General features: G+C 39.6%; 2 protein-coding genes across 2 annotated transcripts in view; both read right to left on the reverse strand.

Moving 5' to 3' along the window:
- The window catches only part of LOC132488133 (A-kinase anchor protein 13-like), a 51,645-nt gene extending 47,992 nt beyond the window's left edge, over positions 1 to 3,653 (reverse strand). The window contains 1 exon segment of the mRNA XM_060096091.1: positions 3,538 to 3,653. Within this exon segment, the coding sequence (XP_059952074.1) occupies positions 3,538 to 3,577 (40 nt within the window). The 5' untranslated portion in view covers positions 3,578 to 3,653.
- Positions 3,654 to 4,608: 955 nt separating this feature from the next.
- The window catches only part of LOC132488134 (cytosolic carboxypeptidase 4-like), a 36,312-nt gene continuing 22,303 nt past the window's right edge, over positions 4,609 to 18,617 (reverse strand). The window contains exons 7-8 of the mRNA XM_060096092.1: positions 18,089 to 18,233; positions 4,609 to 4,689 (exon numbers count right to left, since the gene is read on the reverse strand). Coding sequence (XP_059952075.1) covers positions 4,609 to 4,689; positions 18,089 to 18,233 — 226 coding nt within the window. The remainder of the gene's footprint in view (positions 4,690 to 18,088; positions 18,234 to 18,617) is intronic.

An 18,617-nucleotide genomic window follows, 5' to 3' on the forward strand; every position in this document is an offset into this window, starting at 1 on the left:
GACAACCTGGAAGAAATGGACAAATTCTTAGAAAAGCACAACCTTCGGACTGAACCAGGAAGAAACAGAAAATATAAATAGATCAATCACAAGCAGTGAAATGGAAACTGGGATTTAAAATTTTCCAACAAACGAAAGAACAGGTCCAGAGGCTTCACAGGCAAATTCTATCAAACACTGAGAGAAGAGTTAACACCTATCCTTCTCAAACTCTTCCAAAATATAGCAGAGGGAGGAAAACCCCCAACTCATCTATGAGGCCACCATCACCCTGACACCAAAACGGGACAAAGATGTCACAAAAAAGAAAACTACAGGCCAATATCATTAATGAATATAGATGTAAATATCCTCAACAAAACACAAGCAGATAGAATCCAACAGCACATTCAAAGGATCATACACCATGATCAAGTGGGGTTTATCCCCAAAATGCAAGGATTCTTCAATATGCAAATCAATCAATGTGATACATCATATTAATACACTACAGGATAACAACCATGTAATCATCTCAATAGATGCAGAAAAAGCTTTTGACAAAAATCAACACCTATTTATGATAAAAACTCTCCAGAAAGTAGGCATAGAGGGAACCTACCTCAACATAATACAGGCCATATATGACAAACCCACAGCCAACATTCTTCTCAATGGTGAAAAACTGAAACCATTTACTATAAAATCAGGAACAAGGTTGCCCATTCTCACCTCTATTATTCAACTAGTTTTGGAAGTTATAGCCACAGCAATCAGAGAAGAAAAAGAAAAGAAAGGAATCCAAATCGTGAAAGAAGTTAAATTGTCACTGTTTGCAGATGACGTGGTACTATACATAGAGAATCCTAAAGATGTTACCAGAAAACTACTAGAGCTAATCAATGAATTTGGTAAAGTAGCAGGATACAAAATAAATGTACAGAAATCTCTCGCATCCCTATACACTAATGATGAAAAATCTGAAAGAGAAATTAAGGAAACACCCCCATTTACCATTGCAACAAAAATAATAAAATACCTAGGAATAAACCTACCTAAGGAGACAAAAGACCTGTATGCAGAAAACTACAAGACACTGATGAAAGAAATTAAAGATGATACAAACAGATGGAGAGATATACCATGTTCTTGGATTGGAAGAATCAACATTGTGAAAATGACTCTACTACACAAAGCAATCTACAGATTCAATGCAATCCCTATCAAATTAGCAATGGCATTTTTCACAGAACTAGAACAAAAAAATTCACAATTTGTATGGAAACACAAAAGATTCCGAATAGCTAAAGCGACCTTGGGAAAGAAAAACGGAGCTGGTGGAATCAGGTTCCCTGACTTCAGACTATACTACAAAGCTACAGGTATCAAGACAGTATGGTACTGGCACAAAAACAGAAATATAGATCAATGGAACAGGATAGAAATCCCAGAGATAAACCTACACACATATGGTCACCTTATCTTTGATAAAGGAGGCAAGAATATACAATGGACAAAAGACAGCCTCTTCAATAACTGGTGTTGGGAAAACGGTACAGCTACATGTAAAAGAATGAAATTAGAACACTCCCTGACACGGATACAAAAATAAAGTCAAAATGGATTAAAGACCTAAATATAAGGCCAGACACTATCAAACTCTTAGAGGATTACATAGGTAGAACACTGTGTGACATAAATCACAGCAAGATCCTTTTTGACCCACCTCCTAGAGAAATTGAAATCAAGACAAAAATAAACAAATGGGACCTAACGAAACTTAAAAGTTTTTGCACAGCAAAGGAAACCATAAACAAGATGAAAAGACAACCTTCAGAATGGGAGATAATATTTGCAAATGAAGCAACTGACAAAGGATTAATCTCCAAAATATAGAAGCAGCTCATGCAGCTCAATATCAAAAAGCAAACAAGCCAATCCAAAAGTGGGCAGAAGACCTAAATAGACATTTCTCCAAAGAAGATATACAGATTGCCAACAAACACATGAAAGGATGCTCAACATCACTAATCATTAGAGAAATGCTAATCAAAACTACAATGAGGTATCACCTCACACCGGTCAGAATGGTCATCATCAAAAAATCTACAAACAATAAATGCTGGAGAGGGTGTGGAGAAAAGGGAACCCTCTTGCACTGTTGGTAAGAATGTAAATTGATATAGCCACTATGGAGAACAGTATGGAGGTTCCTTAAAAAACTAAAAATAGAACTACCATATGATCCAGCAATCCCACTACTGGGCATATACTCTGAGAATACCATAATTCAAAAAGAGACATGTTCCACAATGTTCATTGCAGCACTATTTACAATATCCAGGATATGGAAGCAACCTAAGTGTCCATCAACATATGAACGGATAAAGAAGATGTGGTACATATATACAATGGAATATTACTCATCCAGAAAAAGAAACAAAATTGAACTATCTGTAGTGAGGTGGATGGACTGAGAGTCTGTCATACAGAGTGAAGTAAGCCAGAAAGAGAAAAACAAGTACCATAGGCTAACACACATATCTGCAATTAAAAAAACAAAAAAAACCCACCTGGTTCTGATGAAACTAGGGGCAGGACAGGAATAAAGACACAGACGTAGAGAATGGACTTGAGGACACGGGGAGGGAGAAGGGTAAGCTGGGATGAAGTGACAGAGTAGCACTGTCATATATACACTATGAAATGTAAAACAGATAGCTAGTGGGAAGCAGCTGCATAGCACAGGGAGAGCAGCTCGGTGCTTTATGACCACCTAGAGGGGTGGGATAGGGAGTGTGGGAGGGAGACGCAAGAGGGAGGGGATATGGGGATATATGTACACATATAGCTGATTCACTTTGTTACACAGCAGAAACTAACACAACATTGTAAAGCAATTTTACTCCAATAAAGATGTTTTAAAAAAAGAAAAAGCTGGTTGGTTACAAGCAAATCACATTTGTGCTCAGGACTCTAATATTAAATGGGCATTTGTGTGTCTGTGAGAGTGTGTCTGTGTGTGTGTGTATGCCTGTGTGTTCTGGTTTGGTTTTACAGTTCTTGGCTACAGCCTCCTCCACACTGTCAGCTCTTCTGATCCAAACTGTAATCCAGGTCATCAAGGGAATTCTTCAGCCGGTCCTCCAACCCTCAACTTCCTTCCTTTCCTAACCTTGACTGACCGTGAGCGTAGTATAACGGGAGTGAGCATGGTGAGAAAAGTCCATGGATTAGAAGTTGCAAAATGTGATTCATTTTCCAGTCCTGGTTCTGTTTTAGCAGAAGTGACTGTCACTTGTAAACTGCTCTCAATTCCAACAAGTCATTTCATCTTTCTGACAATTTGCAATTTATTGTTTTCTCCCTTTGATAACAGAGCAACATGAATATTTACCCTTTTGTCATATCAAGAAGAGTTGGGTTTCTATAAAGGTAGACCAGTCCCCAACGCTTTATGGAGCTTCTGATCTCCAAGGGACAGAGTGCTTCCAAGACTCTGAGGACCCCCACCCTCACCACCAAATCTTCAAAGAAGAGGGTCTGCCGTTTACTCACGGAGCTGCTCCAGGTGGTCAGTGCTGTTAGATTCGGGCATGGCAGTGACGGTCACCAATAGACATGAATTCCCTCCTAGTGTCTGGCAGAGAACCTCCTGACGGAAGTAGACCTGCTTGGGGTTCACGCTTTTTTCCAGAACATCAAGGTGAGTCTGGAGCACAGATGAAACAGAAGTGCATATTAAGATTTTTGATAATAACAATAGGTGAAAACAGCAACAAAGCTTATATTCATTTAACTCCTTATAGTTTAGAAGTTTGTTTGTTTGTTTGTTTTTGCCGTACGTGGGCCTCTTACTGTTGTGGCCTCTCCCGCTGCGGAGCACAGGCTCCGGAGGCGCAGGCTCAGCGGCCATGACTCACGGGCCCAGCCGCTCCGCGGCATGTGGGATCTTCTCGGACCGGGGTATGAACCCGTGTCCCCTGCATCGGCAGGCGGACTCTCAACCACTGCACCACCAGGGAAGCCCCTAGAAGTATTTTTGTTAACCTAATCTGCCTGACCGTGGGCATTAAGTGGTTTAAAAGGGTGCTCTTCCTACTCCCCGGAAGAAGTTCAGTGAGGCTGAACAGGAAGCAGCATGCCTGCCTATGTCTGCACAGTAGAATATCTGTTTTCAAGTTGCACTGAAAGCAAAAGAACAGGGGCAGACAACATTCTTCCCATGACAGTTGCATGTAAAGAAAGCTGTTACCATGAAGACAGAGTACATGCAGGACACTTGGGAACATGAGACAGAGCTTCAGCAGTGCAGATTACTTTAGAATCAAGCAATAGAAGGAGAGCTGGGAGCATATTGAAGGAAAATAGAAAGCAACTGATCCAGGGAGAATGCTAAGCGAAGAGAACCACTAACTGGTAGCAACTGATTTTCCCTACCCTACCTTCCCATTTAAACACTCATTTAAAATGCAGAAAGATACCAAAATGGGGTAACCACTGAAAACAGGGTTCTTGGTCAACAATCTTTAAGACCTCTGAAGATACTTTCCATAAACCAAACATAAAGGTGTTAAGAGATTGCCTCCCAATCACACTGCATACCCTAACAACAGGGACACGGTGACTTCAGTAACCAGTGAAAGGGAAGCGGTCCTTCTCTAACACAAGAACGCCAGTGCACACAAGTGCACACAATAGTCCTTCCAGCTAAAGATCAAACAGGTATTAACATATTCAAATAGGTATTAAGAGGGCCGAGGAAAAACTGCCCACCTTGTTATGTAACAAATAACATGTCTGCTAGACAAATGAAACAAACATGGCTCCTATGAAAATATTTATAAAAGATTCATAATATATTTTATGAAAAATGGAGTAATGCCTTCAAAAGGTAGAGGAAGTGTTTACATGTGAAAAAGATGTACTACAGAGGTGCTAGGCAGAATAAATGGCTCCCCCAAAGATGCCCATGTCCTAATCTTCAGACCCTGTCAATATGTTACCTTACATGGCAAAAGGGACTTCACAGATATGTTTAAGACTGAGGTCTGTCTGACGTGGGGGGATTATCCTGCATTAACCAGTTGGGGCCAATCTAATCAAAAGTACTTAAAAGCAGAGAACATTCCCCAGCCACAAAGGACCAGAACTACATGCAAAGGACTCAGCCTGCCATGCTGGGGTGTAAAGGGGTAAAAAGTTGAGGAATGCGGTGTCCTCTAAAAGCTGGAAAAGGCAAGGAAATAGATTCTCCTCCACCATCCTCCAGAAGGAACACAGCCCCAATACCTTGATTTTTGCCCAGTGATTTTTATCCATGTTGAACTTCTCACCAAAAGAGCTGTAAGTTAATTTTTTTAATTGTTTAAGCTACCAAATTTGTGATAATTTCTTACCGCAGCAATAGAAAACCAATACACTGGGAAATAAGAGAAAGAATTTCCTAAGTTAAGTAAAAATCTTAGCATCTGGGTAGGAATAGACTAAAATCTACTTGTATGCTATTGAAATATTTGACTTACAAGGAAAACGAAAAAGTTCCAAGGAAAGAAAAGATTACCAGATGATTCTGTGGCCTTTCCTACAGCTTCAGGGATACCTGAAAATTTGACCCTGAATCATATCCTCCTTACAACTGAGACCCCAAATCATCTGCCTCCACACAGCCTGTTTCCTAGATTAATATGAATTTATTATTCCCTGTCTGCATCAACATAAGTTTAATGTCCTAGGAAACTCTTGCCCAGGAAAATAGAAATTACAAATAAATCTATTTTTCATAAATTTATTATTTTTCAGGAACATCTCATCAACTCTTCAATAGAAAGTATCAATGAATTGATCCAAGACCCTCTGAACCCCTCTCCTCAAGATTCTTGCCTTACAGTGTCCACCAATCTTTAACCATTATATCATGATCTTTACCCAATGCTAATCAAGCCCCTACATTAAAATACCTGACCTTAACAAAACTTTAAAGTCTTAATAAATACTCCAGCTTTGCCCTTCCCCCTTTGAGACACTATCAAGACTCTATCACATTCTCCCTTATCAAATAGATTAGTTCCCTATCACTTCTGTAACAAATTACCACAAATTTGGTGGAGGAAGACAACACGAGTTTATCGTATTACAGTTCCAGAGGTCAAAAGTCCAAAATGGGTTTTACTGTGCAAAAATCCAAGGTCTTGGCAGGACTGCGCTCCTTCTGGAGGCTCTATAAGGTAATTCATTTTCTTGCCTTTTCCAGCTTCTGGAGGTCAGCTGCTTTCCTTATCCCATGGTGTCTGCCTCCACATTCAAAGCCAGCAATCACATCATTCCTACCCTGGCTTCCGTGGTCAAATCTCCTTCTCTGACTCTGACTCTTTTGTCTCATTCGTTCATGGCTAAGGACCCTTGTGATTACATTGGACCCAGTCTAATAGTTCAACATAATCTCCCCATCTCAAGAGGCTTAACTTAATCACATCTGCAAAGTCCTTTGTGCCACATAAGTAACATCCTCACAGGTTCCAGGGATTAGAATATGAACATCTTGGGGTGGGCGGTGGGCACTATTCTATCTAAAACACCAAGGTACACAATACACTTAGGTCTATGTTAGAAACAGGTTGTTCTGGTGGTATTTCTTGGAGCCAGCATTTCACACAATACTAAGAAAAGGAATTAGAAGGATCATGGCTACCCCAGGTTCAAGATGAGATTCAGCAAAGGCCCATTTATCGGACCAAACCTTTGTACTTCAGTCTTCTGGTTGTTTGTCAAGTGCTAATGAATGCCACACATTGCTGTGATGCAACAGCACTGGAGATCAGGTGGTAGTCTCACACCCCTGAGGAGACAAGGAGGCTAACTAATGGTATACACACAAACACAAAGGCCCTGCTTAGAGTTTGAAAGTACACAGGATTATAATCAAGTAAACCTATAACCAGCCAAGGTTTTGCTCATGAATTTCTGCTCATACATGCTCAGTTAGGCAAGAGCTCAGAAAACATATCATCTTATCTTTATTGACAATAATAACTTGAAGACAAATTTCAGCTGCCCCAAATCCAACTAAAGAATGGTATCAAGGGACAGTTCAGTTAAACAAGTTTTGTCTAAATGACTATTGGAAAACACAGCTACTACATAATACAAATATAAAAAATAATTTTTGAGGGAGAAAACACATATTATCAAATGTTAATCTCATCATCTGGTTCTAAAATGAAAGTAAAAAGAAATGTGTAAGTAAGGAATAAAGTAAAACAAAATACTAACTTTTCAACTTACATGAACATCATATTATTTAATTCTTGAAAATGGAAAGGCAGAATAGCAAGATGACTAAGTGGGCAGGCTCTGGAATCAGACTGCCTGGGTTCAAAGTTTGGTTGTGGATTCTAGAAGAGTCGTGGAAATTCTGTACTTAACCTCTCTGTAACTCAGTTTTCTCATCTTTAACATGTATATAAAATGGCATTACCTATGTCATTCAATGATTGCTATAATTTAGCAGTTTATTGTGTATGAGAAGTGCTGTCATACAGGAAACACTCAATATTAGCTGTTACTTTTGATGAGGAAATGTAGGTTCAATTTTTTTTTAAGAACTAAAAGGGAAACACTAGTAGAATTATAAACACTGCAGAAAAAAAAATCAAAGAAAATATGGTCACTCCATGTTGCATAAAAGAGAAAGAAAGAGAGAGAGAGAAAGGGAAGGAAGGAAAGAAAGAAGGAAAGAAGGAAGGAAGGAAGGAAGGAAAGAAGGGAGGGATGGGGGAAGGGGGAGAGAAAAAAAGAAAGAAAAGCAGTGAAGCATGGAAAATAGCACAAAACCAAAATGACAGAAGTAACACCAAAAATTGTCTTGGGTAGAAATAGGTTAAACAGCCTTATTAAATGACAAAAACTTTCAGATTAGTTTTTTTAAAATCCCACTGCCTATTGTATATAAAAGGAACTTTCAAAGAGAATTAAAGAAAGACCCATGATGTGTATGAAAAACACTCCTGAATTATCTTCTTGTTCTGTTTGCCTCCACTAAAATATTTTAAAAGAGAAATATTGAAACTAAATGGTTAAGCAAACATTAAATTAAAGCAGGCCTGGCAAGAGTGATCTATGACAAAGTCATAGTCAAGACCAAGTGCATTAAATGGGATTTTAAAATCTTATTTTGATAAAGGGCACAATTCACAATGAACATAAAAAGCTCATAAATCTTAAGAATCAAATAACACAGAATTGAAATGTACAGCACAAAAATGGCAGAAAGGGAAATAATTGTACCAAGAGTGGGAGGCTTTAAAACAGTACCTCAGTCTTGAATAAACCAATTGCAAAAAAAATGATATAGAGTATTTGAACAATATTGTTTTTTATAGATATATGTCAAGCTGTCTTTACAGAGAGCATCCTTTATTTTTTTCTCAAACGTTCAGGGAACTATAACAAAAATTAATCATATGCAGGACTATAAAAAATATTCACTAAAATTTTTTGAAAAAGCGGATATTATACAAGCCACATTTTCTGACAATAATTGAATGAAATTAGACTTAAAATGGTTTTAAAAACAGGAAAAATAAAACCATTAAGGAATAGAAAAACATCCTCCTAAAAGAAGCTCATGAAAGAAATTCATATATTAAAAAGAAAATAAATATTAAATCAGTGTAATGAAAGCGCTAATAGAAGAAGTGTCCATCTGGCATCCCAGGAGAGAAGGCACAGGACAAGAATGAAAATGATCCCTTCAGAAAGTCGGCCCATCTCAGCCACGCTGGTAAAAGGAAATTCCGGCACCCTCATAAAGAGTTAAGATCACCCTGGATTTAGATGATACTCTGTGATCGTAAACAAATTATTTTAATCACTTCCATACATTTCTGGGTGAAAGTTGCTCCCAATATTAATTATTGAAATCTGAACTGAGTAGACTCTGCCTCACAATTACTATCAAGATTCCAGGCCCCCAAACTAGGAAATCAATACCCTTTCCTGAAGCATTTCCCAAAATGTAATCTTCAGGATGTTATTAAGTGCTGAGGTATAGAGGGGTGGAGATTCATAGCCAAGGCACCTGGAATATGGTGAATTAAAGAAAATGAACACATTTTCATGGCTGCAGAATTGTTCAGATTCTTTAACATGCCAATACACATTTTGAACTCTTAGAAGAAAAACGAGCAGTGTTTCAAGAATTTATGTGACTCTTCAACCCTCTTTCTCTAAAGATCTCAGGATCGTGGAGTGTTGCAGAATATGCTTTGGGAAACACTGTCTGCTGAACTGAGGGGTTTTGCTTTGTTTTGTTTGTTGTGTTCTTGCCATCAAAGCTATTTGTTTCACATTTTATTATGGCTACAAGATGTGGGGGAGATGGGGGAGAGATAGAGACGCTTCTCCAGAAAAGTACTGGCCATCATTCTGTGATGTCACAGAAGTTACAAACAGGCCGTAGCTCTTCTTGCCAAATCTTGAAAAAAAATAAAATCTAGATTCTATAAATCAGATAAGGGGAGGAGGCTTGGAAGCAGTTTTGTCTGTAGAAGTCATCCAACACAATTAGATACAAAAGAAAAAAGTAAAAAAAAAAGAAAAACCATCTTTTGCCCACGTACATTGTCCTTTAAAACAGGGGTCCCCAACCCCAGGGCCATGGACCGCTACCGGTCTGTGGCCTGGTAGGAACCGGGCCACACAGCAGGAGGTGAGCAGCAGGGCGAGCCAGCGAAGCTTCATCTGTATTAAAACAGCTCCCCATCGCTTGCATTACAGCCTGAGCTCCGCCTCCTGTCAGCATTGTGGTGAGCTGTATAATTATTTCATTATATATTACAATGTAATAATAATAGAAATAAAGTGCACAATAAATGTAATGCGCTTGAATCATCCCGAAACCATCCCCACGCCCCCAGCCCATTGAAAATTTGTTTTCCACGAAACTGGTCCCTGGCGCCAAAAAGGTTGGGGACCACTGCTTTAAAACACTGTCACGTTAACGGGCAATGCTGGAGGAAGCAAAGTTTGAAAGTTTTCTTCTCCTACGAGCTCTTTATTAATTTCTTATTATGACACTTTTCATGATTACTATAAATATTACAATTCAACAAATGCCTAATATCTTTTAGCTTAAGCCCATTTTCTGTAATTGCTCATGCAGCCATCTCCCTGTGCCCCTCAATGAAATCTCTGTCCCTTTGACCATTCCACCTGCCACCGAATACATGACACCTCTGTGCTTAGTGCATTATTCTAGCTCCAGCCACAGACAACTTCCAGAAGTAAACCAATTATAAACTTCCGTTGGTTTGCCTTTTGCGAAAATGGCTTTGTATTGTTCTCCTGAAGATGATTTTTAGGTGAACGCCCCCATCTCAGGTCCAGCAAGGCCGTGTCTAATTGGATATTGTTGGGATCACTGATGAGAGAAGCAGGGCTTCTGAATGTGTGTGCCAACAACCAACCGGAATAACAGCCCTGCGAAGCCACAGGGGTGGGTTTCTTTATAAAAATGGGAATGAGCTCAAGGCAATTATGGAAACCCCCAGAGAGGCTGTCTTAAAAGAAAATCCTACCTACCCATGAAAGACATCCGGCTGATAACTCAGCCCGCAGCCTCACTGGTGCCTCTCGGCAAGCGTCTTCTGCCCCCTCTGCTTTATCAGCTACTCCCTTAAAACTTCCATAAAAGGCTTCACTTGACCTCAGCAGGTTACCCTGCTGGTGGCTACCGATAAAGTAAGAAGCACTATACACTCAAAAATCATTTTGTTTCTCATTGTTATCCCCTGAACTGCTACACTCCCTGTCCCCACTAATTCCGAAGAAAGCTCACCCCTAAGGAGATGGCCTATTTTATCTGCGTACTGCCTAGTTCTCCGTTGTCACTTAAACACGCTCATCAGAGAATCGAAGGCTTCTCATCACAAGAGAACAAAAGACACCTTTAAGTTAAATAAAAAACAAGAGAACATCCTGTAAGCAGGTTCTAATGAGCTTTCTCAAACTGCCCCAGTCTGCCAATACCATTCTCCCTAAGTTACATAGATTGACTTTGAGACTGAGAGAAGTGATTAGTCTCTAGATGTGTATTCACAGATTTGCTGATTAGTGACTTTAATACCCTTTTTCCACTAAAAATAAACCAAGTTCTATTGCTGATGATTTGGAAAAGAGAGCAAAGAAAAAATAATTATAAGCAGCCACCCTAAGAAAACCATCAGTAGATTTTGCATTTATTTTTTGGGGTCCTTTATTGGGATTTTTTTTTACATAATTTTAATTTTATTATGTATTGTGAATGGGTATCTTCCAATCTGTCCAACAGAGAAAATAATCACGCATCATCATAAAAGAGAGAATAATAGGGACTTCGCTGGTTGTGCAGTGGTGAATAATCCACCTGCCAGTGCAGGGGACACGGGTTTGATCCCTGGTCCAGGAAGATCCCACATGTCGCAGAGCAACTAAGCCTGTGCACTACAACTACTGAGCCTGCTCTCTACAGCCCACGAGCCACAACTACTGAAGCCCGCACACCTAGAGCCCGTGCTCTGCAACAAGAGGAGCTACCGCAGTGAGAAGCCCATGCACCACAATGAAGAGTAACCCCCACTCGCCGCAACTAGAGAAAGCCCGTGTGCAGCAACAAAGACCCAATGCAGCCAAAAGGATAAATTAATTAATAAAAATAAATTCATTAAAAAAAGAATAAACATTCTAAGGGTCACCACCTAATATTGTTTACTAGTTGTAGGCACTTGGCTAACACTTGCTATGTATCAAGTCATGTAATCTTGATAACCCGTAGAATAACCACTTCAATGCTTCCAATTTTACAGATGTGAAAACTGAGGCTGAAAGAAGTTAAATAGCTTGTCCATGACTACACTGCAAGACAATACAGAGCTTAGACCCAAATCCAGGCCTGTCTGACTCCAAAACTTGTTCTTACATTGTGCTCAGAACCCTGGAATTCAGGGGTTCCTGTGGTCAGTGACTTCACCATCCATCCACACACACCTCAGCTCCTCCAGAATGGCTCTTTGTGTTCAACTCCTCAACATCAGGACCCTTTACTGGTGCCTGTCCTTTCCTTTTGCCCATACAAAGATAGGTGTCTGTCTATTGATTAAGTGACAACACTGATTTATGACTTGCTCATTGCAGCTTTGATCTACCACATGTAAGTCGGTATTTCCTACTGGACACATTTTAAACGTGAGCCCTTTAGAAGAGATTGTGAATATGGCATTCTAATTCTCAATTCTTTCTTTTTCTCTCCCTCTCTCCCCCTCCCCTCCCTTACTCTCCCCACAGTACACTCCATTTTATCTCTAAAGATCATGCTGGGAGCATCTACCACAGTGGGTATATGCATCTGGTGAAAACCCTACTCTACCCTCCAAAAGCCTTAAGCTCTCCCAACACATGGATGCTACTTCTGATCACTTTTCTTATCTCTTGCCAACTCATGTAGTTGTAAGTTCTCAGTGAGGTCCCATTTTCTTACTCTCTAAAATGTCCATCAGAAACTCTCTTGGGGCGCCATTTTCAACCAATACTCCTGGCTACCTAGGGGCAATCCAGAACATAATCCAAATACTTTAACAAGGATTGCTAACAACACTTTAACAATCACTGCAATTATTGATACCTTGAGATGGATGATTAAATAGAACTCCTTTTGCTTGCTTCATAATTACAATAATATTGTATTTCTTTCTTTCAGCTTTATTTTAATACTATAATTTGGACAATTATCCAACAGAGTTCCTGGCAAGCATCTGGAAGATAGCAATTTGAAAGATCCAAATACTAATTCCCTTATTACAAGAGAATAATAAAACTTTTAAGGTTGCAAAATTATATTCATGTTGAAAAACCTCCAAAATACGTGTCCTCTGCTATAAAAATTTACACAATTGTGAATTCCACACAGAAATATATTTTCCACCCCTCAGCATAACCCCCAAGTAACATCCAGTTAATTCTGCCCTTGGGGTATCATTCACATTTATCACTCATCTGTTGGAAGAAAACTGTTTCTCCTTAGGACATGTCCAAAAATAAAAATGACCACTGTGCATTACAGAATGTACTTATTTTGTTCATGATGGGAGGAAGAGTTTTTTAAGAGAAGTCACAGAGTCAATTATCGTCTTAAACCTGGAGAACACAAAGCCCACGCATTACTGGAAATGTAAAACCTAAAATTGAGTAGATACATTTTTTACTTCAAGGAACAAATCGTCTTTCTTATTCTGTTCTACTCATTTAGAAGAAATGAAAAGCTACCCTTTTCCTGTCTTTCTCATTAACTGTCCTCTTCCTAGTGGGAAGAGGTTCAGTCAGTAGGCAAAGTAACAAGCCAATAAGCATCAATGAACAAGACCTCTCTCTTCCTCTCACTGAGATCAAGTGATGGTGGGGTCTTCTTTTCTTGAATTTTTGTCCCCCCTCAATATGAAATTATCCCCAACTTGACCTCAGTGGCTCCTAAACTATTTGTTGATTGTAAACTTTAGACCTTGTGCTTTAGTCTGACAAGAGTACTGAGTGGTCCCAAAGACAAAAGCTATGACATACAGTAGTTACGGCAATGGCAGCCCACTTTTATAGGTGCATATAATCATCAGGTTGTGTGATTATATAACCTCGAATGGTTGAGTTCAAGTCATCAACCCAAGATTTTTGTCTATAACTCTGGGTGCTATGGATGTGGTTCAGGTGAGAAGAGTGTTGTTCCCCAAACATGATCCCATTTTTATTCTAAGATGCTTTGATGGGTCCTTGCTAAGTGCCTACAAGCTGATTCAAAGTCTGAAATTCAAAGTAAGAAGCCAGATGCAGTCAAGGCCGGCTGAAGGAGTTTCAGACTTTCTATTCAGACAGGAATAGATGTCAAAGGCCAGTACTCTGTTCCCTGCTTGGCCACTAGCTAAATGTGAGATTTCTAGGCTTCAGTTTTTCCATCTATAAATGATAAAGGTGAATTAGACAATTCCCCAAGCCCCTTTGTATTCTAAACTTTTAGACTAATTGCCACTGAGAATCTCCAGGAGGTCAAAGATATTCTAACAAGGGTAAAGAATAGTGTCTTGGAACCATGGATCATTCCCCCGGACGGAAAAGGCAAACACGCATTCAAAAAAGAATCCTCTTCCCCAAGACTTTTCACGTGCAGGGTTTCACAGGCGAGACAATAAGAACAGCTGTTGAAGGGGATCATGAATCTTGCCTGTTGTAAGTCCCTAAAGGCAATGAGCAAGTTTTACAACAACATGACTTGTTACAGCAAAGGTTGTGATGCACATTTCTTGGATTAAGTTCTTGAGATCTCTAAGTGCTGTACGCAAATAATACTAGTCATATATCTTTTCCAGTCTGGGAAATAGTAAAAAAAAAAAAAAAAAAAAAAAAAAGGAAAAAAAAAAAGAATCTCTCTTTAGGCAAACCAACCTATGGAGAGAAGGGCAGATGTCCTTTCATTTTTTTTATTTTTATTTTTTTATTTTATTTTATTTTATTTATTTATTTTTTTATTTTACAAATTTAATCAGTTATACATATACATATGTTCCCATATCCCCTCCCTTTTGCGTCTCCCTCCCACCCTCCCTATCCCACCCCTCCAGGAGGTCACAAAGAACCGAGCTGATCTCCCTGTGCTATGCGGCTGCTTCCCACTAGCTATCTACCTTACGTTTGGTAGTGTATATATGTCCATGCCGCTCTTTCACTTTGTCACAGCTTACCCTTCCCCCTCCCCATATCCTCAAGTCCATTCTCTAGTAGGTCTGTGTCTTTATTCCTGTCTTACCCCTATGTTCTTCATGACATTTTTTTTCTTAAATTCCATATATATGTGTCAGCATACAGTATTTGTCTTTCTCTTTCTGACTTACTTCACTCTGTATGACAGACTCTAGGTCCATCCACCTCATTACAAATAGCTCAATTTCATTTCTTTTTATGGCTGAGTAATATTCCATTGTATATATGTGCCACATCTTCTTTACCCATTCATCCGATGATGGACACTTAGGTTGTTTCCATCTCCGGGCTATTGTAAATAGGGCTGCTATGAACATTTTGGTACATGTCTCTTTTTGAATTATGGTTTTCTCAGGGTATATGCCCAGTAGTGGGATTGCTGGGTCATATGGTAGTTCTATTTGTAGTTTTTTAAGGAACCTCCATACCGTTCTCCATAGTGGCTGTACCAATTCACATTCCCACCAGCAGTGCAAGAGTGTTCCCTTTTTTCCACACCCTCTCCAGCATTTATTGTTTCTAGATTTTTTGATGATGGCCATTCTGACTGGTGTGAGATGATATCTCATTGTAGTTTTGATTTGCATTTCTCTAATGAGTAAAGATGTTGAGCATCCTTTCATGTGTTTGTTGGCTGTCTGTATATCTTCTGTGGAGAAATGTCTATTTAGGTCTTCTGCCCATTTTTGGATTGGGTTGTTTGTTTTTTTGCTATTGAGCTGCATGAGCTGCTTATAAATTTTGGAGATTAATCCTTTGTCAGTTGCTTCATTTGCAAATATTTTCTCCCATTCTGAGGGTTGTCTTTTCGTCTTGTTTATGGTTTCCTTTGCTGTGCAAAAGCTTTGAAGTTTCATTAGGTCCCATGTGTTTATTTTTGTCTTTATTTCCATTTCTCTAGGAGGTGGGTCAAAAAGGATCTTGCTGTGATTTATGTCATAGAGTGTTCTGCCTATGGTTTCCTCTAGGAGTTTGACAGTGTCTGGCCTTACATTTAGGTCTTTAATCCATTTTGAGCTAATTTTTGTGTATGGTGTTAGGGAGTGATCTAATCTCATACTTTTACATGTCCCTGTCCAGTTTTCCCAGCACCACTTATTGAAGAGACTGTCCTTTCTCCACTGTACATTCCTGCCTCCTTTATCAAAGATAAGGTGACCATATGTCCGTGGGTTTATCTCTGGGCTTTCTATCCTGTTCCATTGATCTATCTTTCTGTTTTTGTGCCAGTACCATACTGTCTTGATTACTGTAGCTTTGTAGTATAGTCTGAAGTCAGGGAGCCTGATTCCTCCAGCTCCGTTTTTCGTTCTCAAGATTGCTTTGGCTATTCGGGGTCTTTTGTGTTTCCATACAAATTGTGAAATTTTTTGTTCTAGTTCTGTGAAAAATGCCATTGGTAGTTTGATAGGTATTGCATTGAATCTGTAGATTGCTTTGGGTAGTAGAGTCATTTTCACAATGTTGATTCTTCCAATCCAAGAACATGGTACATCTCTCCATCTATTTGTATCATCTTTAATTTCTTTCATCAGTGTCTTATAATTTTCTGCATACAGGTCTTTTGTCTCCTTAGGTAGGTTTATTCCTAGATATTTTATTCTTTTTGTTGCAATGGTAAATGGGAGTGTTTCCTTGATTTCACTTTCAGATTTTTCATCATTAGTATATAGGAATGCCAGAGATTTCTGTGCATTAATTTTGTATCCTGCAACTTTACCAAATTCATTGATTAGCTCTAGTAGTTTTCTGGTAGCATCTTTAGGATTCTCTATGTATAGTATCATGTCATCTGCAAACAGTGACAGCTTTACTTCTTCTTTTCCCATTTGGATTCCTTTTCTTTGCTTTTCTTCTCTGATTGCTGTGGCTAAAACTTCCAAAACTATGTTGAATAAGAGTGGTGAGAGTGGGCAACCTTGTCTTGTTCCTGATCTTAGTGGAAATGGTTTCAGTTTTTCACCATTGACGACGATGCTGGCTGTGGGTTTGTCATATATGGCCTTTATTATGTTGAGGAAAGTTCCCTCTATGCCTACTTTCTGCAGGGTTTTTATCATAAATGGGTGTTGAATTTTGTCAAAAGCTTTCTCTGCATCTATTGAGATGATCATATGGTTTTTCTCCTTCAGTTTGTTAATATGGTGTATCACGTTGATTGATTTGCGTATATTGAAGAATCCTTGCATTCCTGGAATAAACCCCACTTGATCATGGTGTAGCAGATGTCCTTTTATGAAGCAGTTAGCCAAGTGGTTGAAGGTATGCCTTCTCAATGCAGAAAAAATTGTATTTATACTTGAACATTCCTTCTGAGGGGAAAGATGTTCTTGGTTATCGTCTTTTCCAACTCCCATCACAGACTTGCAATGAAAATGCTCATCCTTCAGGCTAAGTGATATATGTTTGCTTATACACATATTATTATGAATATGCTAATAACATTTTGCATTAATGAAGAGGGTGAAAGTATTTTATAAGAGATACTTTAGCTCATTAATCCTCAGGATATCCATGAAATAGCTAGGGGAAAGGGATGGTTTGCCAACTTTCTCAAATGACAGGAAACTGCATGGTTTAAGCAGTTTGCTCAGGTTGGTCAAATGAGCCCTGTGCAGGGTCTGATACGACATCGGAATGCTGACTTCGAGTTTGGACAGGTTGACACTACCCTCCTCTCATAAAAAGATTGTGACCCTCATTTGCAGTGATTCAATACTTTATTGTTCCACCCTTCTTGTCTGCCCTGGATCCTGCTAACAGCCTCCAGCCCGTGGCCGTGGGAACCACTGGAAATGGGGAAGCAGCTGTCAGGTGAACTCAGGGAGTTTTTCCAAGCTTCACCTCCGCAGCTTTCAGGTGAACTCAGGGAGTTTTTCCAAGCTTCACCTCCTCAGCCTCTGCTTCACTCCTCTCAATGTGTCTATGTCCTTTAAATCTGCATCTCAGCTGACCTGCATGGTTTTACCCCATTTCAACGGAATGATCTCATTCCAATCTCATTTATCCTTGCTTAATTTGAGGGCTTTTTAAAGATAGAGCCCCTAAGAAATGTCCCCCTGCCCTCCACCTCCCACACTCAACCTACAGATGAAGAGCACTATATGCCACTGGGGCCTCCAGAATGTCACTGGTCAGGACCTCAGCCTCGAACTCTGTCCAAGGAAGGAAAAGGGACAAATAGAAAGCCACCAAGTTAGTGACAACAAACCCTGGATCCCTTGGAAGGCTGAAGTCCCCACCAGGGTGACAGGGTCTCCTGAATGTTTCCAGGAAAACCTCCAAGAGCCCCTTCAGTTGGGCCTCCATAAGGCTGTAGAGAGGAAGTTACCATGAGGGCGGTGTAGGTGTAGGGATAGTGGTAGGCCAGGTAGCAGACATCCTCGGCATGCGGGAAGGTGACGGCAAAGGTGAGGGTGTAATAGCACTTCCCAGACTCTGCCCCTGTGATGGCTGTGCTCTGGCGATAATGATTTCTACAAGAGAAAGGAGAAGAGACAAGAATGAGGGAAAGGTGGGGAAAACAGTCATTTAGGGTTCGAGATGCCATAAACCTTTGGTGTTATATACTAGCAAAACGTCCTTCACTTGAAACACCTGGTAAGCAAAATTTAGAAAACGGAGAAATAGAGAAGTGAGCTTACTGCCAGGTCATGAGCCCAAATCACCAACATCTAGGCTAATCCATCTGTCTCCTAATTGTGGCATCTATGCCATAGGCCTTTCCTTGCTGTGTCTGAAAATGAAGGCTATAGAGTCACTGAACTAGAAAACAGAGGAAAATGTGAATAATTCTGTTCTTCCTGGGATTTTATTAGAGACATATATTTTATTACCCAAATCTGGGTTCCTCAACCCCT

This window comes from Mesoplodon densirostris, chromosome 4, assembly GCF_025265405.1.
Source record: "Mesoplodon densirostris isolate mMesDen1 chromosome 4, mMesDen1 primary haplotype, whole genome shotgun sequence".
NCBI lineage: Eukaryota > Metazoa > Chordata > Mammalia > Artiodactyla > Ziphiidae > Mesoplodon > Mesoplodon densirostris.